This window comes from Nerophis ophidion, linkage group LG21, assembly GCF_033978795.1.
Source record: "Nerophis ophidion isolate RoL-2023_Sa linkage group LG21, RoL_Noph_v1.0, whole genome shotgun sequence".
NCBI lineage: Eukaryota > Metazoa > Chordata > Actinopteri > Syngnathiformes > Syngnathidae > Nerophis > Nerophis ophidion.
Window position 1 is genome coordinate 3,680,891 of NC_084631.1, and position 27,191 is coordinate 3,708,081.

At 38.1% G+C, this 27,191-nt stretch overlaps 1 protein-coding gene across 1 annotated transcript in view; it reads left to right on the forward strand.

The window, feature by feature from the left end:
* The first annotated feature begins 376 nt into the window (after nucleotides 1–376).
* The window catches only part of cndp1 (carnosine dipeptidase 1), a 36,321-nt gene continuing 9,506 nt past the window's right edge, over nucleotides 377–27,191 (forward strand). Inside the window, exons 1-7 of the mRNA XM_061881619.1 lie at nucleotides 377–567; nucleotides 4,785–4,895; nucleotides 7,211–7,354; nucleotides 9,818–9,980; nucleotides 22,569–22,657; nucleotides 24,755–24,952; nucleotides 25,027–25,111. Of these exons, the coding sequence (XP_061737603.1) occupies nucleotides 4,785–4,895; nucleotides 7,211–7,354; nucleotides 9,818–9,980; nucleotides 22,569–22,657; nucleotides 24,755–24,952; nucleotides 25,027–25,111 (790 nt within the window). The 5' untranslated portion in view covers nucleotides 377–567. The remainder of the gene's footprint in view (nucleotides 568–4,784; nucleotides 4,896–7,210; nucleotides 7,355–9,817; nucleotides 9,981–22,568; nucleotides 22,658–24,754; nucleotides 24,953–25,026; nucleotides 25,112–27,191) is intronic.

Sequence of the window (27,191 nt, forward strand, 5' to 3'; positions counted from 1 at the left end):
GTAGACCCATAATAAATTCATAAAAGAACCAAACTTCATGAATGTGTTTTGTGACCAACAAGTATGTGCTCCAATCACTCTATCACAAAAAAAACAAGAGTTTTAGAAAGTATCGAAAACTCAAGACAGCCATGACATTATGTTCTTTACAAGTGTACGTAAATTTTTGATCACGTGTGTGTTTATTCTTGAGGTGTAGCTTCAGTATTTACTCTTTCATTAGCAAATATTACAGTTCTAAAACTTACCGCAGGTCTTTGAAGGTTGGAACATGAACAGCAAGTCCAAGGTGAGTGTCAAGATGATTTAGCAAAAAGATTCATTAGCGTGTTGACATGGAAAATTCAGCAGTGGAATGTGCTCTTTCCCCATCTTACTGCTAGTCCACTAGAACCCTGGAGTGGGATCAACTGATTAAAGACATCAGCTTGGTGCCTTCCAGCTGGGGGGAAACTGCCGTGTTGGCAGTCAGGACAAGTTTGAGGGGGACCAGAAGGAGGCGAGGGTTTATAAAAGAAACAAAGAACTTCAACACACTCACAAGAAGCAAGAAAACCAAAGGACAAGGTGAGTAGGATCTTCTATCGATCTGTTGTCATGACGTCAAAGTTCTCTCTAAAAGTGTAAAAACTTTTAAGTATTGGAGACGATAACTTTTGTACTGTGCTTTACATTGTACACATATTTTTAACTCTGGCCAGGTAAAAACTGGGGATTCCATTTTTGGTCTAATGAACGAAGCATGAAATTCATCATTGTGTATTTGCTGTGTCAGCAAAAAAAACACGTGTTTCCAACTTTTCATGTAATTTAAGTTCACAAAATAATTTTGAGCATGCATGAATACATGAACAATTGTTATAAGTACACATCTGCATAACATTTTCCTAATTAACATTAATAAAAACAAAAAAAAATGGATTAACTTAAAACAAAAAGTAAAATTATTAACGTTGCGTTTTAGTCTGTTATAGAAAAGATTAAAAGTGGAAAAATTTGCCTAAAATCAAAAGAAAACATTTTTAAACTGTGAGCATTTTTTACTGACTTGAGCCATTAGAATCCATAAACTAAAAAAAAACCTCAAATATTAATACATTCAAATTAATTAGCAACATGAACTCAGGAGCACAGTAGATAAGGCACTTTAAAGTACATAAAAGGTCATAAAAGTACAATAAAAATAATTTGTTGTAACCTGTTTGGTCCTAAAAGTACAGTTAAAGAGTATTTGTTGTTATGTGTTTGGTCATGAAAGTACAGTTAATAAGTATTTGTTATAATGTTTGGTCATGAAAATACAATAAAAATTTGTTGTAATGTGTTTGTTCATAAAAGTACAGTAAAAATATTTTTTGTGACATGTGTTGTCATGAAAGTACAGTAAAAAAGTATTTCTCGTAACGTTTTTGGTCATAAAAGTACAGTAACAAGTATTTGTTCTAAGCTGTTTGGTCATAAACAACAGTAAAAAGTATTTGTTGTAGCCTGTTTGGTCATGAAAGTATCGTAAAAAAAGTATTGTGACGTGTTTGGTCATCTAAGTACAGTAAAAAAGTATTTGTTGTAACAAGTTTGGTCATAACAGTACAGTAAAAAGTATTTTTGTAACGGGTTTGGTCATAAAAGTACAGTTAAAGAGTATTTGTTGTAATGTGTTTGGTCATAAAAGTACAGTAAAAATATTTTTTGTGACATGTTTGGTCATGAAAGTACAGTAAAAAAGGATTTCTTGTAACGTTTTAGGTCATAAAAGTACAGTAACAAGTATTTGTTCTAAGCTGTTTGGTCATAAAAGTACAGTAAAAAAGTATTTGTTTTAACGGTTTGGTCACAAACAAGAGTAAAAAGTATTTGTTGTAACTGGATTGGTCATGAAAGTATAGTAAAAAAAAAGTATTTGTTGTGAGGTGTTTGGTCATAAAGTACAGTAAAAAAAGTATTTGTTGTAACAAATTTGGTCATAAAAGTACAGTAAAAAGTATTTTTGTAACGGGTTTGGTCATAAAAGTACTGTAAAAAGATTGTTTGGTCATGAAAGTACAGTGAAAAATATTTGTTGTAACGTGTTTGGTCATAAAAGTACAGTAAAAATAATTAGTAGTAACCTGTTTGTTCATGAAAGTACAGGAAAAAAAGTATTTGTTGTAAGCTGTTTGGTCATAAAAATACAGTAAAAAAGTATTTTTTGCAATGGTTTGGTCATAAAAGTACAGTAAAAAATATTTGTTGTAACGGGTTTGGTCATAAAGTACAGTAAAAAAAGTATTTGTTGTAACAAATTTGGTCATAAAAGTACAGTAAAAAGTATTTTTGTAACGGGTTTGGTCATAAAAGTACTGTAAAAAGATTGTTTGGTCATGAAAGTACAGTGAAAAATATTTGTTGTAACGTGTTTGGTCATAAAAGTACAGTAAAAATAATTAGTAGTAACCTGTTTGTTCATGAAAGTACAGGAAAAAAAGTATTTGTTGTAAGCTGTTTGGTCATAAAAATACAGTAAAAAAGTATTTTTTGCAATGGTTTGGTCATAAAAGTACAGTAAAAAATATTTGTTGAAACGGGTTTGGTCATGAAAGTACAGTAAAAAAAAGTATTTGTTGTGACGTGTTTGGTCATAAGTACAGTCAAAAAGTATTTGTTGTAACATGTTTGGTCATAAAAGTACAGTGAAAAGTATTTGTTGTAACAAATTTGGTCATAAAAGTACAGTAAAAAGTATTTTTGTAACGGGTTTGTTCGTAAAAGTACAGTTAAAGAGTATTTGTTATAATGTTTGGTCATAAAAGTACAGTAAAAATATTTTTTGTGACATGTTTGGTCATGAAAGTACAGTAAAAAAGTATTTCTTGTAACGTTTTTGGTCATAAAAGTACAGTAACAAGTATTTGTTCTAAGCTGTTTGGTCATAAAAGTACAGTAACAAGTATTTGTTCTAAGCTGTTTGGTCATAAAAGTACAGTAAAAAAGTATTTGTTTCAACTGTTTGGTCATAAACATCAGTAAAAAGTATTTGTTGTAACCTGTTTGGTCATGAAAGTATAGTAAAAAAAAAGTATTTGTTGTGAGGTGTTTGGTCATCTAAGTACAGTAAAAAAGTATTTGTTGTAACATGTTTGGTCAAAAAGTACAGTAAAAAGTATTTGTTGTAACAAAATTGGTCATAAAAGTACAGTAAAAAGTATTTTTGTAACAGGTTTGGTCATAAAAGTACTGTAAAAAGAATAATGTGTTTGGTCAGAAAGTACAGTGAAAAATATTTGTTGTAACGTGTTTGTTCATAAAAGTACAGGAAAAATAATTTGTAGTAACCTGTTTGTTCATGAAAGTACAGGAAAAAAAGTATTTGTTTTAACCTGTTTGGTCATAAATGTACAGTAAAAAAAAGTATTTGTTGTAACATGTCTGGTCATAAAAGTACAGTGAAAAGTATTTGTTGTAACAAATTTGGTCATAAAAGTAGAGTAAAAAGTATTTTTGTAACGGGTTTGGTCGTAAAAGTACAGTTAAAGAGTATTTGTTGTAATGTGTTTGGTCATGAAAGTACAGCAAAATAATTTGTAGTTACCTGTTTGGTCATGAAAGTACAGTAAAAAATATTTGTTGTAACGTGCTTGGTCATAAAAGTACAGTAAAATAATTTGTAGTTACCTGTTTGTTAATGAAAGTACAGGGGGAAAAAAGTATTTGTTGTAACCTGTTTGGTCATAATAGTACAGTAAAAAATATTTTTGTGTGACATGTTTGGTCATGAAAGTACAGTAAAAAAGTATTTCTTGTAACGTTTTTGGTCATAAAAGTACAGTAAAAGTATTTGTTGGAACATGTGTGGTTATAAAAGTACAGTAAAAAGTATTTTTTGTAACATGTCTTGTCAAAAAAGTATCTGTTGTAACATATTTGGTCATGAAAGTACAGTAACAAAGTATTTGTTGTAACCTTTGTTCATGAAAGTACAGTAAAATAAAGTATTTGTTTTGACGTGTTTGGTCATAGAAGTACAGTAAAAAGTATTTGTTGTAACATTTTTGGTCATAAAAAGTACAGTAAAAAGGATTGTAACAAATTCGGTCATAAAGGTACAGTAAAAAGTATTTTTGTAACGGGTTTGGTCATGAAAGTACAGTAAAAAGTATTTGTTGTAGTGTGTTTGGTCATAAAACTACAGTAAAAAAAATATTTTTTTGACATGTTTGGTCATGAAAGTACAGTAAAAAAGTATTTGTTGTAACGTTTTTGGTCATAAAAGTACAGTAAAAAGTATTTGTTGTAACATGTCTTGTCAAACAAGTATTTGTTGTAACATGTTTGGTCATGAAAGTACAGTAACAAATATTTGTTCCATTTTTCTGGTCATTAAAGTACAGTAATAAATATTTGCTGTAACATGTCTGGTCATCTGTGATGAGGTAGCGACTTGTCCAGGGTGTTACCCCACCTACTGCCTGAATGCAGCTGAGATAGGCTCCAGCGACCCCCCCCCGCGCCCTCCAAAGGGACAAGCAGTAGAAAATGGATGGATGGATGGATGTCTGGTCATTAAAGTACAGTAAAACGTATTTTTGTAACGTGTCTGGTCATAAAATTACAGTAAAAATTAATTTCTATAATGTGTTTGGTCATAAAAGTAGAATAAACTGTATTTTTTGCAACTGTTCATAAAATTAAAGTAAAAAAGTATTAGGTGGATTATTTCTGGTCAAAAAAGTACAACAAAGTATTTTTTGTAACATGTCTGGTCATAAAATTACAGTGAAAAAAAATGTGTCTTATATTTTCATCAGATGATTGGTCAAGGGCTTTCCTCCCTCCTGCTGCTCTTGTGCAGTGTTGATGCTTTTGAGTACAGCAGACTGGCCCAACACGTGGACCGCCATCAAGAAGAGTACGTCGAGGTACGCAAATACGACCTTTTGATATTACAGTAGCAACACAACAATGTCAAATACAAGTACATCTGCGTGAATTCTCAATTTCCCATTGCTATTTTTAATATCATTCACTCAATATTAGATGCAAATAATTGATGCAACATTCAAATCAATCATGAATGAAAAGCAGCAATGTCAATGTATAATAATATATATATTATAAAAAAAATAATAATTCCACACAAATTATCCATTAAAGCTATTGAAATAGCTTTAATGGCACATATGTAAAGAGATATATGCACATACATACGTAAGGACATATATGCACCTACGTAAGGACGTACAGTATTAGTATATATACTGTATGTAAGGACATATATGCACATACGTAAAGAGATATATGCACATATGTAAGAAGATACATTATTAGTATATATGTAAGGACTAGAGATGCGCGGTTTGCGGTCTCATCTGCGGAGTCCGCGGGTCGGCCAGGCGACATGACGAAAAAATAGATTTTAATTAGATTCGGGCGGGTGGCGGTTGAACCATTCGGAAATATTTGATATACATGGTTCAGGGATCGGTATCTTTTACCATTCAAAGAGCCATTTAGGTCCCGTGTCACAAAGCGAAGAAGACAATAGGAGACGCAAACATTCTCTAGAATGACTGCCGGCAGTCACCCAGTTAATAAGTATTAGGGCCTTCTACAGCATGTATGATCTGCTTGTCAGTCCAGCATCATGTTGTGTGTGACTTCTGCAAACACACGCACACGACTGCAAGGCATACTGGGTGATACAGAGTACACTAATGGTTGGGATATAAACAATTTTAACACTCTTACTAATATGCGCCACGCTGTGAAGCCACACCAAACAAGAATGACAAACACATTTCGGGAGAACATCCTCAGTAACACAACATAAACGCAACGCAACAAATACCCAGAATCCTTTGCATCCATGACAATTCCTGACTATTTTATACACCCCGCTAGCAGCAAACCCCGCCACGCCCCCCCCCCCTGCGTCGGTAAGGTGGGCGGGGGTGTAAAATATATCCTGGACTAACAATCGGTTTGAACATGTTGTTGAAGGTGTCAAAGGCAATGGCTTCACAGCACGCCTTTATTCTTGTCATCAGGATGATCACCATTGGATATTCGCGAGAACGTTAACAGCTCCCGTTGTCTTCTTTACTCTGTGAAAATGGTTTTAATAGCTCTTTGAGTGGTAATGGTGGCCGACTTCTGATGTCTTTCAACGGGCGGGCGGTTGCGGTTCTGATAAAATGTTGGTTCGGGTGGACGGTGGGTAAATGACGACTTTGGTGATGCGGTTGCGGATGATATAATTGCCTATCCGCGCATCTCTAGTAAGGATTTATTTGCACATACGTAAAAAGATATATACACAGACGTAAGGACGTGTGTGTATATATGTAAGGACATATATGCACATACATAAGAATGTATATGCACATACCTAAGGACGCATATGTACATATACTTAACAACATATATGCACATATTTATGGATGTATATGTACATATAGTTTATTAAATATATACATAAATGTAAGGACGTACAGTATATGTACATACACTTAAGGACATATACACATATATGTAAGGATGTATATTTACACATAGTTAACGACATATAAACACATATGTAAGGATGTACATATACTTAACAACATATATGCATGTATATGTACGTATTTTTCACAATGTATATATACATATGTAAGGACTTATACACATACGTTACAACATATACATATATATATATAGGGACGTATGATGTATGTACACACATATGAAAGTTGTAATATAGCGTATTAAAAAGTTGTAATATTGGATATTGTAATACGGTTGTATTGAAAATATTGATTATCAAAAATGTGTAATAATGACTACAAAGCATATTAAAAAGATTGTAATAAGTACCGGTATTTAAAAGGTTGTAATACTGTCTATTAAAAATCCGTAATATAAAGAAAATACAATAATAAAAAGCAATGATATTGAGAAAAAAAACAAGTAATATTGGGTAATGCAAGTGCTAATGTGGAGAATAATGAGTAGTAATGTTAGTGAGAATATTGCATAATAAATGATAGTAATAAAAAAGTAGTCCTATAAAGAATATTAAAAAGTGACTAGATGAAGAGAATGAAGTGGTAATATTGAGTATTGAAGGGGAGCAATATTGCATATTAAACATGGAAATATACAGAAAGTGGAGTATTGAAAAGTAGTAAAATAAAAAAACTGTGTGGTAGTAACATTGAGCATGAAAGAATGAAAATGAATATACTTATGACAGATTCTGCGAGAATGGGTGTCCATAGAAAGCGACTCCAGCAACGTGTTGAAGAGAAGGAACCTACACCACATGATGGACGTGACCGCACAGAAACTGAGACAACTGGGAGGAAGTGTGGAGTTAATCGATGTCGGCCATCAGGAGGTCAGTGAAGAACACAACTCATCTAGAAACATTGCACAAATGTCTTTTAAGAGGACATTGTGGATCCTCGACATAGGGTTGTGAGGTATACCGGTATTAGTATAGTACCGCGTTACTAATAAATCATTTTTGGTACTATACCACCTCTGAAAAGTACTGGTCTACACCTGGCATCCACTGTAATGATACCAAGTATAGGAGCGTATCTAGTCAATACTATGATTACGTCGATATTTTTTTGCATCACAACAGCTTTCGTTTTTTGTTTTTTTTTTATATTATGTTTATGAACTCAGGAAATATGTCGCTGGACACATTAGGATTTTGAATATGACCAATATGACTTGATATCGGACTGATACTCAAATTCGTGGTATCATCCAAAACTAATGTAAAGTATAAAACAAGAAAAGAATAAGTTATTATTGCATTTTAACAAAAGTGTAGAAAGAACAGTCTACTTTATACCTGCATTATCCTTTCCATCCTCACACTTTCCATCCTTTGTAACTGAGCTACTGTGGGGAACAATTTCCCAGGTAAATCATTAAAGTTTGTCTAATGTCTAAAAGAGAAAGTAAGCAGATATTAACAGTAAATGTGCAAGTAGATTAATAATTCGTTTTCTACCACTTGGCCTTAATAATGTTGACAAAATAATAGGTAGATAAAGGACACAATATGTTACTGCATTTGTCAGCAGACTAATTAGGAGCCTTTGTTTGATTACCTACTACTAAAAGACAATTTGTCTAGTACAGGGCTCGGCAACCCGCGGCTCTTTGACCACTCTAATGTGGCTCAGCCGCATACTTGCTGACCGCCCGGAGAAGTCCGGTAGATTTCCAATTTTAATGTTTCTATCAGAAATCCCCTGGGAAAACATTTTTAGATTTTCATCCAGACATCAACTTTGACGGCGTGCCGTGATGACAATGCCGCTAACACCCTTTCTACCTGCGAAGATTTTCACCATGCTATCTGTGTGCCATCCATCCTGTCACATTTTGGATGCGACCTCTATCTGAATGCATACGCAACTGCAAGGCTTACTTGTTCAACAGCCATACAGGTCACACCGAGGGTTGTGATATAAACAACAATAACACTCTTACTAATGTGCGCCACACTGAACCCACACCAAACAAGAATGACAAACACGTATCAGGAGAACATCCGCACTATAACACAACATAAACGCGACAGAACAAGTACCCAGAATCCAGTGTATCCTGACGCTTCCGGGCTCTATTATACACCCAGCTACCACCCACCCACCTCAACCAACGCACAGAGGGGTGGGAGCTGGGTGTATGATGGAGCCCGGAAGACTCAGGATACACTGGATTCTGGGTATTTGTTCTGTCGCGTTTATGTTGTGTTATAGTGCGGATGTTCTCCTGAAATGTGTTTCTCATTCTTGTTTGGCGTGGGTTCACAGTGTGGCGCATATTAGTAAGAGTGCTAAAGTTGTTTAAACGGCCACCCTCAGTGTGACCTGTATTGCTGTTGAATGAGGATGCCTTGCGGTCTCTTACGTGTGTCTGCAATAGCCGCGTCAAACAATTCTTTGGGCTGGCAAGCTATTTGTACAAGCTATAGAGGGCGCTAGTGACATCATTGTACGCCCTTATTATTGTTCATTGGGTGAACACCAGCGTACATTCGAGAGAATAATTATTCTGAAATTCGGGAGTCTCCCGGGAAAATTGGGACGGGTGGCAGGTGTGACGCTGTCAAGCGGCATTCATATAAAACTTGCGTGTCTGAGACCCCTGGTTTATACATAGCACAAAGCAAAAACAAACTCTATAGGCAGTATTATTTCATTATAAATTTTAAAAGTCATGTGGCTCCCATTGTTTTATAGCATAGCTCTGTTGGTAGAGTGGCCGTGCCAGCAACTTGAGGGTTGCAGGTTCGATTCCCGCTTGTGCCATCCTGGTTACTGCCGTTGTGTCCTTGGGCAAGACCCTTTACCCACCTGCTCCCAGTGCCACCCACACTGGTTTAAATGTAACTTAGATATTGGGTGTCACTATGTAAAGTGCTTTGAGTCACTTGAGAAAAGCGCTATATAAATATAATTCACTTCACTTATTTACTTTGTGAAACGGGTCAAAATGGCTCTTTGAGTGGTAAAGGTTGCTGACCCCTGGTCTAGTATATTCACAATTTTATTTAGGACAAACTTGCAATAAGAAACATGTTTAATGTACCCTAAGATTTATTTATTAAAATAAAGCCAATCATGCCATTTCTTGTGGTCCCCTTTATTCAGAAAAGTATCTAAATAATTTTGGTATTGTTATCGGGACAACACTAGTAGGACATAATAAATGTTTTGTCAAGATCAGCAATAACAGACTGACTGAAATGGGCGCCTGTCATTCGGCTCTCTTTTCAAAAAGTAAAGCTTGAAATTTCTCGCACATTTCCATCACGGTGACGTTGTGTGTGCAGCTGCCTGACGGACAGAACATAACGTTACCTAAAGTGGTGGCGGCTCAGTTTGGCAACGACGTCAACAAGATCACGGTGTGTGTTTACGGCCACGTGGATGTCCAACCTGCCAAGCTGGAGGACGGCTGGGCTACACGACCATACAACCTGACTGAGGTCAACGGTAACAAACTCCTTGTGTTGTAGCTTCACAGTAGAATAGAATACAACTTTATTATTGTCCATAGATGTCACTGTAGTAACGATTCTACACTCTGACTGTCAGGTTCAAACACTGATGACATCTATCAAACAAGACAAGAAGCAAGGAATTAAACAGAGACCAAGTTAAATTAGGCTCAATGAGGAGAAACGCGTACACCTGTACCCTAGTACAGTGTCACCACGCTCTGACGAAAGATTGTACGCCTCCTCTTTTATTTGGACTTTCCCTGATTACATGGCAACAGCTGTTTCTAAGGGAAGGGGTTCATAAACAGCCATCGCCTTTGATTACAAACAGTTCAAAGAAAAAGTCGTAAAACAGTTCAAAGAAAAGGTCCCCTGGAGGGGAGTCTGGTCCTGCTTCCTCTCCGCTTTGTAGTTCTCGGGTCAAGACAAAATCTTTCTGTGAATTACAGTACGTAACTCCCTCCACATAGCACTGACACAATGGCTTTCTTTGACTGATTCATTGAAGGCTTTCTTTCCCTTCAATTCACTGTGAAAACTGTTCATAAAATAAAGCACGTCACAAACGTAAAAATAACACGCACAGCATGTGGCTCAAACATTTTACCGAAGTAAAATACAAACAGAAATGACAAATACCTCGTTGGCCTGCATGCTCCATTCTATTATTTTGTCAACATTATAAAGGACAAGCTGTAAAAATGGATTATTAATCTACTTGTTCATTTACTGTTAATATCTGCTAATTTTCTCGTTCAACGTGTTCTATCTACACTTCTGTTCAAATGTAATAATCACTTATTCTTCTGTTGTTTGGATACTTTACATTAGCTTTAGAGCAGGGGTGTCAAACTCAAACACAGAGTGGGCCAAGATTCTAAACTGAACAAAGCCGCGGGTCAAAGTTGAACAAATTAACCTTTTAATAGGGACCCAAACAAGTTTTGCATTGAATATTGAACAAGCAAGGCTTATATGACTTTATAGTGACATGCAAAATCCAGTTTTGTTGGTAGCGTCCCGGAAGAGTTAGCGCTGCAAGGGGTTCTGGGTATTTCTTTTGTTGTGTTTATGTTGTGTTACAGTGCGGATGTTCTCCCGAAATGTGTTTGTCATTCTTGTTTGGTGTGGGTTAACAGTGTGGTGTAACAGTGTTAAAGTTGTTTATACAGCCACCCTCAGTGTGACCTGTATGGCCGTTGACCAAGTATGCTTGCATTCACTTTTGTGTGTGTGTCTAGTAGCCGCATATATTACATGACTGGGCCCGCACGCTGTTTGTATGGAGGAAAAGCGAACGTGACCACAGGTTGTAGAGCAGGGGTAGGGAACCTATGGCTCGCGAGCCAGATGTGGCTCTTTTGATGACTGCTTCTGGCTCTCGGTTAAATCTGAGCTGACATCGCTTGATACGATAAGTAATGAATAATTCCACTCGTTAAAAATAACGTTCAAAATATAAAACATTCTCATGCTTTTTTATGTTCAAGAAGTTGCGTTAATGGTAAGAAGTCATTTATGTATTATTGGTTAGTGTGGGGCTTGCCCTCCTGGGGGTTCTTCAGACCACCAAGCACCGACATGAGAGCCTGTTTCAGGGTTACAATATTGTTTTATTTTTCAATAAGTCTCTCAGTTGCTTTCCAGCAATTTGTCTTTTTCTCTTTTGTTCTCGCTCACGCTCTGGCTCCAGTTTCAACCCCGTCTCTCCTCCTGGCTGCTGCTTATAACAGAGCAACAGGTGATTAGATAACAAGGCCCAGCTGGGCCATCCACGCACCTGTCTGTGATTTCGAGGCCGGTCCTGGCACACCCTGCTTCGCTGCAGGCCCGCAGGCCACGTCCCCTCCACAGTTAGCATCAGAATAACAACGTTATTCCAAAGAATAAGAGACTTATTATACTCTAGAAATGTTGGTCTTACTTAAAAATGCACGCGTTTAGTTGTGTTCAGTGTTTAAAAATATTATATGGCTCTTACAGAAATACATTTTAAAATATTCTTGGCTCTCTCAGCCAAAAAAGGTTCCCGACCCCTGCTTTAGGAGGAAATTGTGATCTTCTGGCTGTCATAGCCCAAATGCTGAAAGTCCTTGTGACACTTTTTAGTCCTTGTTACCATCAGTCGCTCTCTTTATCACTTCTCATTGCATCAAACAGATGTTCACTCATACCCGGAAGTAGCTTCCTTATATCCCGTTCACAGAACAATCGAGACACTTCAAAACAAACCACAAACCCAACAAAAAGGCATGAAATTACATTTTTAACCATAGTAACTTAAATAAAGCCTTCTTATGAACTTTCATACATTTTGATTTAAATTCCCTTTTCTGAACATATTCTGTTTTTAGAGAAATAAAACAAATTAAAGCTGCAAGCAGCGTTGGTCGGGTCCGCCGTTGGCCGCCGCCGCCGCCGCCGTGTCCCGAGTCCCGATCTTAGTCAGACCTCCATAGAAGTTTTTGTTTCATCACTCTACGACATTCCTAACAGAATTTACAAGCAGTTTTATCAGTTTATTTTCCTAGGAGGCGCTAGAGCACAATTTTCATTTTTGGGGTTTGGTTTTTTCATTGGATGGCAATTTTCACCAGTCCTGATGTGTGTGTAAAATTTGGTGAGTTTTGAAGCATGTTAAGGGGGTCAAATTATAGATTTGCGTTTCTGGATGTTGTTGATAAATGGCTTTCGCTTGGCATTGTATAGCTCTAACTTGCACTTTGAAGCATTTTAAGGGGGTCAAATTTCAGTTCAAAGAGGCAAAAAAGGCATATTTTGCGAACATTTTGTTTTGAAGGGGTTTTTGCCAACTTCCTGTTGATTTTAGGTACAGAAGTGTTTATTGGAAATGTAGGTCTAAGTCAGACCTACACAGAGGTTTTTGTTTCATGTCTCTACGACATTCCTAACGGAAGTTACAAGCAGTCTGTTTTTTGTCTCTTCCTAGGGGGCGCTAGCTTGCAATTTTAATTTTTGGGTTTTGGTTGCTTAATAAGTGGGACTGCCGCTCCATACCGACGTGTGTGTCAATTTTGGTGAGTTTTGAAGCAAGTTAAGGGGGTCAAATTAGGGTGCGAAGGTGCGAGCGCGCCTTGGGTTGCTGTCCCCGAGCCCCACGGCAGGAGAAGCCTTGGTGACACTATTTAATGCATCGTGAAAGTAATGCAGTTGTTGTATTGAAGTGAAAATATCAAGCTTCCTGTTGATTTTTGCTAAAGTATGTTAATTATTCAAATGTAGGTCTAGGTCAGACCTACATAGTGGTTTTTGTTTCATGTCTCTCTGACATTCCTACCGGAAGTTACAAGCAGTTTTGTCTTTGTTTTATTCCTAGGAGCAGTTTGTCTGTGTTGTATTCCTAGGGGGCGCTAGAGCACAATTTTGAGTTTTGGGGTTTGGTTTTTTCATCAGCTCGCAATTGTTGCCAGTCCTGATGTGTGTGCCAAGTTAGGTGTGTTTTGAAGCATTTTAAGGGGGTCAAATTACAGCTCAAAGAGGTAAAAATTATCTTTTTTAGGAAAATTTGCGCAGGGGATCTTTGAAGGCGCGTAAAATCAAACCCTTAAAACTTATCACAATTTTGTCCGACCACTTTTTTTAAAAGGGTTCAATCTCTCTCCTGTGCGAGTTTGAAGCCGAAACGACAAACGCACTGGGAGGAGTTTCGATTTGAAAAAGGTTACGGGTTTTCACGAAAACTTTTATTTTGAAGGGGTAATTGCCAACTTCCTGTTGATTTTTTCTGCTAGCTGTCAATTATTAAAATGTAGGTCTAAGTAAGACCTACATAGAAGTTTTTGTTTCATGTCTTTCCGACATTCCTACCGGAAGTTACAAGCAGTTTTGTCTATGTTTTCTTCCTGGAAGCAGTTTTTTCTGTGTTTTATTCAAAAATTGCGCTAGAGCGCAATTTTGAGTATTTTTTTTTTTTTTTTTCATTAGATCGCAATTTCTGCCAGTCCTGATGTGTGTGCCAAGTTTGGTGAGTTTTGAAGCATTTTAAGGGGGGCAAATTACAGCTCAAAGAGGCAAAAATTACATTTTTTGTGAAAATTTGGCTTTGAATGGGTTTTTGAAAATTTTTTGTTGATTTTGGCCCCAGAAGATACAATTATGGAATTTAGGTCTAAGTCAGACCTACATAGAGGTTTTTGTTTCATGTCTCTACGACATTCCTACCGGAAGTTACAAGCAGTCTGTTTTTTTTTTTCCTAGGGGGCGCTAGAGCGCAATTTTCATTTTTGGGGTTTGGTTGCTTAATATGTTGTGGTGTCACGGTAGACCGACGTGTGTGTCAACTTTGGTGAGTTTTGAAGCATGTTAAGGGGGTGATGTTGGGGCGCGACGGTGCGGAATAAAGAAAGAAAGAAAGAATAATTAAAGCTGCAAGCAGCGTTGGTCGGGTCCGCCGTTGGCCGCCGCCGCCGCCGCCGTGTCCCGAGTCCCGATCTTAGTCAGACCTCCATAGAAGTTTTTGTTTCATCACTCTACGACATTCCTAACAGAATTTACAAGCAGTTTTATCAGTTTATTTTCCTAGGGGGCGCTAGAGCACAATTTTCATTTTTGGGGTTTGCTTTTTTTATTGGATGGCAATTTTCACCAGTCCTGATGTGTGTGTAAAATTTGGTGAGTTTTGAAGCATGTTAAGGGGGTCAAATTACAGATCTGCGTTTCTGGATGTTGTTGATAAATGGCTTTCACTTGGCATTGTATAGCTTTAACTTGCACTTTGAAGCATTTTAAGGGGGTCAAATATCAGTTCAAAGAGGCAAAAAAGGCATTTTTTGCAAAAAATTTGTTTTGAAGGGGTTTTTGTCAACTTCCTGTTGATTTTAGGTATAGAAGTGTTTAACGGAAATGTAGGTCTAAGTCAGACCTACATAGAGGTTTTTGTTTCATGTCCCTACGACATTCCTAACGGAAGTTACAAGCAGTCTGTTTTTTGTCTCTTCCTAGGTGGCGCTAGCGCGCAATTTTCATTTTTGGTATTTGGTTGCTTAATAAGTTGGTCTGCCGCTCCATACCGATGTGTGAATCAAATTTGGTGAGTTTTGAAGCATGTTAAGGGGGTCAAATAAGGGTGCGAAAGTGCGAGCGCGCCTTGGGTTGCTGCCCCCGAGCCCCACGGCAGGAGAAGCCTTGGTGACACTATTTAATGCATTGTGAAAGTAATGCAGTTTTTGTATTGAAGTGAAAATATCAAGCTTCCTGTTGATTTTTGCCAAAGTATGTTAATTATTCAAATGTAGGTCTAAGTCAGACCTACATAGTGGTTTTTGTTTCATGTCTCTCTGACATTCCTACCGGAAGTTACAAGCAGTTTTGTATTTGTTTCTTCCTAGGAGCAGTTTGTCTGTGTTGTATTCCTAGGGGGCGCTAGAGCACAATTTTGAGTTTTGGGGTTTGGTTTTTTCATTAGCTCGCAATTGTTGCCAGTCCTGATGTGTGTACCTAGTTTGGTGAGCTTTGAAGCATTTTAAGGGGGTCAAATTACAGCTCAAAGAGGCAAAAACGAAATTTTTTACGAAAATTTGCGCAGGGGTTCTTTGAAGGCGCGTAAAATCAAACCCTTAAAACTTATCACAATTTTGTCCGACCACTTTTTTTAAAAGGGTTCAATCTCTCTCCTGTGCGAGTTTGAAGCCGAAACGACAAACGCACTGGGAGGAGTTTCGATTTGAAAAAGGTGACGGGTTTTCACGAAAACTTTTATTTTGAAGGGGTAATTGCCAACTTCCTGTTGATTTTTTCTGCTAGCTGTCAATTATTAAAATGTAGGTCTAAGTAAGACCTACATAGAAGTTTTTGTTTCATGTCTTTCCGACATTCCTACCGGAAGTTACAAGCAGTTTTGTCTGTGTTTTCTTCCTAGAAGCAGTTTTTTCTGTGTTTCATTCCAAAAATTTTGTAGAGCGCAATTTTGAGTTTTAGAAATTTTTTTTTTCATTAGATCACAATTTCTGCCAGTCCTGATGTGTCTGCCAAGTTTGGTGAGTTTTGAAGCATTTTAAGGGGGTCAAATTACAGCTCAAAGAGGCAAAAATAGCATTTTTGGCGAAAATTTTGCTTTGAAAGGGTTTTGCAAAATTTCTGTTGATTTTAGGTATAGGAGTTTCTGATGGGGAATTTAGGTCTCGGTCAGTTCTACATAGAGGATTTTTTTTCATGTCTCTACGACATTCCTACCGGAAGTTACAAGCAATCCATTTTTTGTCTTTTCCTAGGGGGCGCTAGAGCGCAATTTTGATTTTTCTGGTTCGGCTCCCTAATATGTTGGGAAGAAACTCCTCACCGACGCGTGTGTCAAATTTGGTGTGCTTTGAGGCATGGTCAGTGGGTCAAAATACAGCGCATAGGCGAGTATCGGTGCGGAAGAAAGAAAGAATAATAATAAGAATTAAAGCTGCAAGCAGCGTTGGTCGGGTCCGCCGTTGGCCGCCGCCGCCGCCGCCGTGTCCCGAATCCCGATCTTAGTCAGACCTCCATAGAAGTTTTTGTTTCATCACTCTACGACATTCCTAACAGAATTTACAAGCAGTTTTATCAGTTTATTTTTCTAGGGGGCGCTAGAGCACAATTTTCATTTTTGGGGTTTGCTTTTTTTATTGGATGGCAATTTTCACCAGTCCTGATGTGTGTGTAAAATTTGGTGAGTTTTGAAGCATGTTAAGGGGGTCAAATTACAGATCTGCGTTTCTGGATGTTGTTGATAAATGGCTTTCACTTGGCATTGTATAGCTTTAACTTGCACTTTGAAGCATTTTAAGGGGGTCAAATATCAGTTCAAAGAGGCAAAAAAGGCATTTTTTGCAAAAAATTTGTTTTGAAGGGGTTTTTGTCAACTTCCTGTTGATTTTAGGTATAGAAGTGTTTAACGGAAATGTAGGTCTAAGTCAGACCTACATAGAGGTTTTTGTTTCATGTCCCTACGACATTCCTAACGGAAGTTACAAGCAGTCTGTTTTTTGTCTCTTCCTAGGTGGCGCTAGCGCGCAATTTTCATTTTTGGTATTTGGTTGCTTAATAAGTTGGTCTGCCGCTCCATACCGATGTGTGAATCAAATTTGGTGAGTTTTGAAGCATGTTAAGGGGGTCAAATAAGGGTGCGAAAGTGCGAGCGCGCCTTGGGTTGCTGCCCCCGAGCCCCACGGCAGGAGAAGCCTTGGTGACACTATTTAATGCATTGTGAAAGTAATGCAGTTGTTGTATTGAAGTGAAAATATCAAGCTTCCTGTTGATTTTTGCCAAAGTATGTTAATTATTCAAATGTAGGTCTAAGTCAGACCTACATAGTGGTTTTTGTTTCATGTCTCTACGACATTCCTACCGGAAGTTACAAGCAGTTTTGTATTTGTTTCTTACTAGGAGCAGTTTGTCTGTGTTGTATTCCTAGGGGGCGCTAGAGCGCAATTTTGAGTTTTGGGGTTTGGTTTTTTCATTAGCTCGCAATTGTTGCCAGTCCTGATGTGTGTACCTAGTTTGGTGAGCTTTGAAGCATTTTAAGGGGGTCAAATTACAGCTCAAAGAGGCAAAAACGAAATTTTTTACGAAAATTTGCGCAGGGGATCTTTGAAGGCGCGTAAAATCAAACCCTTAAAACTTATCACAATTTTGTCCGACCACTTTTTTTAAAAGGGTTCAATCTCTCTCCTGTGCAAGTTTGAAGCCGAAACGACAAACGCACTGGGAGGAGTTTCGATTTGAAAAAGGTGACGGGTTTTCACGAAAACTTTTATTTTGAAGGGGTAATTGCCAACTTCCTGTTGATTTTTTCTGCTAGCTGTCAATTATTAAAATGTAGGTCTAAGTAAGACCTACATAGAAGTTTTTGTTTCATGTCTTTCCGACATTCCTACCGGAAGTTACAAGCAGTTTTGTCTGTGTTTTCTTCCTAGAAGCAGTTTTTTCTGTGTTTCATTCCAAAAATTTTGTAGAGCGCAATTTTGAGTTTTAGAAATTTTTTTTTTCATTAGATCACAATTTCTGCCAGTCCTGATGTGTCTGCCAAGTTTGGTGAGTTTTGAAGCATTTTAAGGGGGTCAAATTACAGCTCAAAGAGGCAAAAATAGCATTTTTGGCGAAAATTTTGCTTTGAAAGGGTTTTGCAAAATTTCTGTTGATTTTAGGTATAGGAGTTTCTGATGGGGAATTTAGGTCTCGGTCAGTTCTACATAGAGGATTTTGTTTCATGTCTCTACGACATTCCTACCGGAAGTTACAAGCAATCCATTTTTTGTCTTTTCCTAGGGGGCGCTAGAGCGCAATTTTGATTTTTCTGGTTCGGCTCCCTAATATGTTGGGAAGAAACTCCTCACCGACGCGTGTGTCAAATTTGGTGTGCTTTGAGGCATGGTCAGTGGGTCAAAATACAGCGCATAGGCGAGTATCGGTGCGGAAGAAAGAAAGAATAATAATAAGAATAATAATAAAACGCTACAGATTCAATAGGGTCCTTGCATGGCAAAGGACATGGATGTCCTTTGCCATTGCAGGGCGGACCCTAATAATAATAAAACGCTACAGATTCAATAGGGTCCTTGCATGGCAAAGGACATGGATGTCCTTTGCCATTGCAGGGCGGACCCTAATAATAAGAAACGTTACAGATTCAATAGGGTCCTTGCATGGCAAAGGACATGGATGTCCTTTGCCATTGCAGGGCGGACCCTAAATATAACAATTATTAGTAGCAACAGTTACACAGCACATCAATGAAACAGAACACCTTCCTGTTGCTTCTCATCCATGGGAGTTGAGGTACAGACCGTGGACTCATTCAAGTACCTCGGGGTTTGGGTGGACAATAAGCTGGACTGGACTGTTAACACGGACCACCAGTACAAGAAAGGACAGAGCAGGCTGTACTTCCTCAGGAGACTGCACTCCTTCAACATCTGCAAAAAACTCCTGTGGATGTACTACCAGTCTGTGGTTGCCAGTGTTCTGTTCTACATGGTAGTGTGCTGGGGGGGCAGTACATCTAAGAAGGACAGCTCCAGACTTGAGAAACTGATCAGGCGGGCCGGTTCTACAATGGGAATGAAACTGGACTCACTGGTGAGGGTGGCAGAGAAGAGGACTGTGGACAAACTAGTGAGCATCCTGGATGATGCCAGTCACCCTCTGCATTGTGTTATCAGTAGCCAGAGGAGCCTGTTCAGTTCTAGACTGCTTCATCCCAAGTGCAGGACTAATAGACTCAAAAACTCCTTTGTCCCACACGCCATTAGACTGTACAACTCCTCTCTGGGGCGGGGGGTACTAGGATGACAGGGGATGCAAAACAATAACATTGCAATAGGTTTTCATAACATGGTCACTACTGCCTACTTTGTCTTGTTATATTCTTATTTTACTGTTATATTTGTATTCCCATTGTTGCTTTTTAGTTTTTATTCTTATTGTAATATTTCTCTAATTTGTTTCCATTTAAACCCCCATTATTTACTTTTTACTTTTATTTAAATTGATCTCAACACTGTACACTGCTGCTGGAATTTAAATTTTCCTGAAGGAACTCTCCTGAAGGAATCAATAAAGTACTATCTATCTATTTATCTATCTATCTATCTATCTATCTATCTATCTATCTATCTATCTATCATCCTACACTGTGGAGTTCTACAAGCCTTCTTCTTGGTAGGATCAAAGACAAATTTGGTCTGCTCCCCGGGAACTCGTGGCTGGCAACACAAAGTTTTGTGATAACTTGGATACATTTATTCTGACACTGACCATATTATTAGATAAGTCACTTTGGAAATTACTGTTGTCCCGATATCAATATTTTGGTACTAAAGGCGGCGTACACCCTGGACAAGTTGCCACCTCATCGCAGGGCCAACACAGACAGACAGACAGACAGACAACATTCACACACTAGGGCCAATTTAGTGTTGCCAATCAACCTGTCGTCAGGTGCATGTCTTTGGAGGTGGGAGGAAGCCGGAGTACCCGGAGGGAACCCACGCATTCACGGGGAGAACATGCAAACTCCACACAGAAAGATCCCCACTGCAAAATTCGAACCAAGGACCTTCGTACGTTAGTTTGTAGATAGATAGATAGATAGATAGATAGTACTTTATTGATTCCTTCAGGAGAGTTCTTTTAGGAAAATTAAAATTCCAGCAGCAGTGTACAGTGTTGAGATCAATTTAAATCAAAGTAAAAAGTAAATAATGGGGGTTTAAATGGAAACAAAATAGAGAAATATTACAATAACAATAAAAATTAAAAAGCAACAATGGGAATACAAATATAACAGTAAAATAAGAATATAACAAGACAAAGTAGGCAGTAGTTACCATGTTATGAAAACGTATTGCACTGTTAATGTTTTGCATCCCCTGTCATCCTAGTACCCCCTGGCCCCCGCCCCAGAGAGGAGTTGTACAGTCTAATGGCGTGTGGGACAAAGGAGTTCTTGAGTCTATTAGTCCTGCACTTGGGATGAAGCAGTCTAGAACTGAACAGGCTCCTCTGGCTACTGATAACGCTATGCAGAGGGTGACTGGCATCATCCAGGATGCTCACTAGTTTGTCCACAGTCCTCTTCTCTGCCACCCTCACCAGTGAGTCCAGTTTCATTCCCATTGTAGAACCGGCCCGCCTGATCAGTTTCTCAAGTCTGGAGCTGTCCTTCTTAGATGTACTGCCCCCCCAGCACACTACCATGTAGAACAGAACACTGGCAACCACAGACTGGTAGTACATCCACAGGAGTTTTTTGCAGATGTTGAAGGAGTGCAGTCTCCTGAGGAAGTACAGCCTGCTCTGTCCTTTCTTGTACTGGTTGTCCGTGTTAACAGTCCAGTCCAGCTTATTGTCCATCCAAACTCTGAGGTACTTGAATGAGTCCACGGTCTGTACCTCAACTCCCTCGATCACAATAGGTTGTGACCGTGGACTCGACCTCCCAAAGTCAATGACCAGCTCCTTGGTCTTTGACGGATTGAGCTGCAAGAGGTTGGTGTGGCACCAGACAACAAAGTCCCTCACCAGATTCCAAAACTCCTCCTCTCTGTCGTCCCTGATGCACCCGACGATGGCTGTGTCATCCGCGTACTTCTGGATGTGACACAGCTCTGAGTTGTAGCAGAAGTCAGCGGTGTACAGGGTGAAGAGAAGAGGGGCCAGCACCGTTCCCTGCGGTGCTCCGGTGCTGCTGATCGCAGTGTCAGACGTGATGTCTTTCAGTCTGACGTACTGTGGCCTGTCGGTGAGGTAGTTCAAAATCCAGGCAACCAGGCAGGGGTCCACTCGCATTTTGTAGAGCTTGTCCTGAAGGAGGCGGGGCTGGATGGTATTAAAGGCACTCGAGAAGTCCAGGAACAGGATCCTCACAGTGCCATTTCCCTTATCCAGGTGTGAGTGGGCTCGATGCAGCAGGTAAAGGATAGGATATGTTTAGCACCTAGCAGTGCAGCGGGTGACTGCTCAGACCTTCCTACCTTCAAAAGCCTTCTCAAAACACACCTCTTCAGATCGTTTTTTAACCTGGGATTAGAGTTCTGTGTCTTGTAAATGTCCATTATTATTATTATGTATTTTACAATGTACTTGTCGCGAGGGAGTCGCATTTTATTGCGGGATCGTTCCTCCAGTGCTAACATGGACAACAACGTGAAGGTAAGATGATTTAATAACAAATAATACTGGTACAAAACAGGCGAAATGAACAAAAGAAAAGCGCGTGCCGAATGCACGGGAAGCTAAAGCTAACTAGCAGAGAGTTCAGAGTCCAAAACAAAACGCACGAGAGGCTAAAGTAGAACTTAGCATGGAACAAGACATAGATGGTTACCTCGTGAACGTTGCTTACAGCAAACAAAGGATCCAGACTGAACAAAGGGAGAAGGCAGGCTCAAATACAGGCAGAAATCAAACCACAGGTGCGCGTTAACCGAAAGTAGCAGGTGGAACAAATACAAAACCGTGGTAACGTAACAAACAAGGAAGTGCAGCAACTAAGAATCGGAAGAGTCCAGGAACAAACAAGATACACAAAAGAACTCAAAAACCAAATAATGCATGATCCGGGCGGCGGATCATAACAGTACTGCTTTTATATTTCCTGTATTTTGTATTATTACTTTGAACTTTTTAAAATTTAATTTTTTTTATCCTTTAAAGCGTCTTTGAGTACTCTAAAAAGCGCTATACCAAATAAAATGTATTATTATTATCATTATTTTTAGTGTTAAAATGAAACTGAATTCATCACTCGGCGTCTAAAGCTTATTGTTCATCCTCTTTGTGTACGGGCTCAAAAATATCATAATTTTTCCAGAAGTAATCTTTTTTGGCTCTCACGAAGTCTGCTTGATTAGCATTGTTGTTGATGGGAAAGGGATCTGTGGTTCCTAGCACGACCTTACGCGATCACGTGACTGGCTTCCTCATTTTCTCTCAAAATGGCTCGGGAATCTCCGCGGGACTGATACTATTTTGATCATATCTTTTTCCTTGCAACCTTTGTAAGTCTGATGGTGTCATAAATCTTTATACTTCTCTCCATTATTTTTACTATAGAGGTCATTTTGATTCTATAAAAGTCATTCTTTATGTGCAGGAAACCTGTATGGAAGAGGAGCGTCGGACAACAAAGCTCCAGTTTTAGCTTGGATTCATGCTGTGGAAGCCTACAAGTCACTTGATATGGTCAGACAACTTCTACTTGATCAATATCTACTGTATATCTGTCGTATCTCTGAGGAAATATCCATCCTCACCTGTTGGTCTTGTCAAAGATCACCACATCCATCTCATTATATCACTATCACTATTTAAACATCTACGGTATCTACGTATGTGTAATAAATAGAAGAAAAGTAATAAATAGAAGGAACGTAATGAATAAAAGGAATATGATTAATAGAAGTAAAGTAATGAATGGAAGGAATTTAATGAATAAAAGGCACGTAAATAATAGAAGGAATGTAATGAATAAAATGAATGTAATAGAAGGAATGTAACTGATAAACGGAATGTAAGTAATAAAAAATGTTTTATTATTGGGGGAATGTACTTGATAGAAGGAATGTAATGAATAGAAGAAACATAATGAAAAGAAGGAATGTAATTAATAGAAGGAATGTAATGGATAGAGAGAAGGTAATTAACAGAAGGAAGGTAAGTATAAAAAAGATTGTAATGAACAAAAGGAATGTAAATAATAGAATAAACGTTTTGAATAGATGGAATGTTATAAATAGAAGGAACGTAAGGAACATAATCAATAGAAGGAATGTAATTAATAGAAATAACGTGATGAATAGAAGGAATGAATAAACAAATACATAACTGGAAGGAATGTAATAAATAGTTGGAATTTAATTAATAAAAGGAACGTAATTAAAAGAAGGAGCTAAGTTATAAAAGGAATGTCATTAATAGAGGGAATGTAATTAATAGAAGGAATGTAATGAATAGAAAAAATGTAATGAATAGAAGGAATGTAATAAAAAAGAAGGAAGGTAATTAGAAAAAAGAATGTAATGAACAAAAGGAACGTAAATAACAAAAGGAACATAATAGAAGAAATGTTATTAATAGATGGAACGTTATTAATAGAAGGAATGTAACTAATGAAAGGAACATAATGAATAGAAGGAACGAAATGAATAGAACGTGATGAATAGAAGGAATTTAATAAATGGAACAAACGTAATTAACTGAAGGAACTTAATGAATAGAAGGAACGTAATTAATTGAAGGAACGTAAGGAATAAAAGGAATTTGATGAATTGAGGAAACTTAATTAATGGAAAGAATATAATTAAATAGAAGAAATGAATGAATAGAAGGAATTAAATTAATAGAAGGAAAGTGATGAATGGAGGGAATATAATGAATAGAAGAAACATAATTAATTGGGGGACTGTAATTAATTGAAGGAACATGATGAATAAAAGGAATTTGATTAATAGAATAAACTTAATGAATGGAATGAATAGTAGGAATATGATTAATAGAAGGAATGTAAAGAATTGAAGGAAAGTGATGAGTAGAGGGAATGTAATGAATAGAAGAAACCTAGTTAATAGAGGGAATGTGATTAATAGAAGGAAGGTAATAAATAGAAGGAACGTATTGAATATAAGGAACGTGATGAATAGAAGGAATGTAATAAAGACAAGGAACGTAATTAATAGAATGAATGTGGTGTATAGAGGAATGTTAATAACGAAAGGAACGTAATGAATAGAAGGAATGTCATTAGTAGAAGGAACCTAATTAATAAAAGGAATCTAATGAATAGAAAAAACGTAATGAATTGGAGGAATGTAATGAATATATGAATTGTAATGAATAGAAATAATGTAACTAATAGAAGGAATGTAATGAAAAGAAAGAATGTAACTAATAGAAGAAATGTAAGTAATAGAAGGAACGTAATTAACAGAAGGAATGTAATGAATAGAAAGAATGTAATGAATAGAAATAATGTATTTAATAAAAGGAATGTAATGGATAGAATTGTAATGAATAGAAATAAATCAATTAATAGAAGCAATGTAACTAATAGAAGCAACTTAAGTAACAGAAAGAATTTAATGAATAGAAGGAATGTTACTAATAAAATGAAAGTAATTAATAAAAAGAATTCCAATGCAACGATCCATACGTCCAGCCATCCATTTTCTACTGCTTGTCCCTTTTGGGAACAATTCAATTCAAATTCATTTGAAATGTGCCTAAGTCTTCCTCAAACATTATAAATACACAAAATGTGTGGTGTGTGTTGTTGTCCACCAGGAACTACCAGTCAATGTGAAGTTTTTGATCGAGGGCATGGAAGAAACAGGTTCCAATGGTCTGGACTCAATGATCGTGTCTCACAAAGACACGTTCTTCTCTGATGTGGATTACATCATCATCTCCGACTGTGGCTGGCTCAGCACAAAACCAGCTCTAACTTATGGAACTCGTGGAAACTGCTATTTCTTTGCTGAGGTTGTATGACTCAGCACAGAAACATGAGCCAATCAGAGAGCTCGATAGAAGTCTGAACTGATTTCTGTCTGCAGGTTGAAGGCCCCAAGCAGGACTTACACTCTGGTGTTTATGGAGGCACCGTCATCGAACCAATGACTGACATTGTTGGCCTTCTTGGTGAGTCGCTGCTTTGTTGCACTTTCACTTTTTCCCTGGACCAGACCAAGATGATCTTGGTGCGCTTCTTTCAAATTCTACGGATAACAGAATCGTGAACTAAAAAGAAGGTATTATTGACAATCATAATACTTTTTGTTTCGGAAGTTCTTACAGGAAAGTCTGCACATTATGCTTTGGTATGGTATACTCTTTATTGTCATTTCACAAGTACAACAACATTTCATTTGCACCACAAACCCATTTGAGATTAGACAAACATTGTACAGCAACAGAACAAGAACGGTGATGGGTGACCATAAAAGGTGGGAAAAAGGTAGATCTGGGAGAGGATGAGTAAAAATGGGGGAGGAGGCACAGACTGGGGCTGAGACAAATACTTGATAGCCGATAAGCACATATACACATGACACAGAAACCACAAGACCTGCAACAGGAGGGGAGGGTTAGGCATCCGGCCCTTGTTGTCCGTCAAACCATGTGGGGTGAAGCGGTTGCAAAGGGGTGGGGTGGGGTTGGCGGTGTATGTATTTTATACAGTTGTGATCAAAATTATTCAACCCCCACACAATTTTGGTGTTTTAGCAAGTTGGACATTTATTCCGTATTTTGTTAATAGTCATATCAAATAAAGATGTGTCAAATAGACAAATGCAACTTGTAACATACCAAACAGTGTCATTTCTCTTAATATCTCATTAACAAAATTATTCAACCCCTTGAAGATCATAACTCTTAACAACAGAATTTGAATAAGGTCTTTTCAATCAGGTGTTGAAAACACCTGTAGATGTGATTAGAACCATAACGAGCAACAATTAAACTGATTGAAAAAGACTGTGATGCTCAGCTTCTTGTAGATGGTCAATGGTGTATTTGCAACATGGTGAAGTCCAGGGAGTGGTCAAAGAAGTCAAGAGAGGAGGTCATTTCTCTTCGTAAGAAAGGATATGGATATAAGAAAATAGCAAAGACATTACACATTCCAAGAGACACAGTTGGGAGCATAATTCGCAAGTTTAAAGCTAAAGGCACAGTGGAAACACTACCCGGGCGTGGTACAAAGAGGATGTTGTGTGCGCGTACAGTGGTGAAAACCCCCCGGGTAACAGCTGAGGAACTACAACAGGACATTGCAGAGGGGGGAACGCAGGTTTCGTCCCAGACAATAAGGCGCGCACTACGAGATGAAGGCCTCCATGCCAGAACTCCCAGGCGCACCCCACTTCTGACTACCAGGCACAAGAAAATAGACTCCAGTATGCCAAAAATCATATGGGCAAACCCCAAAGGTTTGGGGAAACTTTTCTATGGAGGGATGAGACAAAACTGGAACTCTTTGGGCCTATGAATCAACGTTATGTCTGGAGGAGAAAAAAAATGAAGCTTACAAAGAGAACACCTTGCCTACTGTTAAGCATGGTGGGGGGTCAATCATGCTCTGGGGCTGTTTCTCTGCCTCAGGTACCAGGAATCTCCAGCGCGTTCAAGGCATTATGAATTCTATTTCCTAGCAGGATATATTAGCTGCAAATGTCATGAAGTCAGTGACGAAGCTGAGGCTTGGGAGACGTTGGACCTTCCAACAGGACAAGGATCCCAAGCATACCTCCAAATCAACATCAGAGTGGTTGCAGAAGAAGGGCTGGAAGACTCTGGAGTGGCCTTCACAGTCGCCAGACCTAAATCCTCTCGAAAAGCTGTGGTGGGACTTGAAGAAGGCAGTTGCAGCACGCAAGCCCAAGAATATGAATGAACTGGAGGCCTTTGCCCAAGAGGAATGGGCTAAAATACCAGTAGATGGTTGCAAGAAGCTTGTGTCCGCTTATGTATCACCTTTGAAGGATGTCATTACTGCCAAAGGGTGTTCTACTAATTACTAAAGATGCATGGAACTAGGGGGTTGAATCATTTTGTCAATGAGATATTAAGAAAAATGTCCTTTTTTGGTATTTTGTAAAATACAGTGTTACAATTTAAGTTGCATTTGTCTATTTGACACATCTTTATTTGATATGACTGTAAACAAAATGCGGAATAAATGTCCAACTTGCTAAAACACCAAAATTGTGTGGGGGTT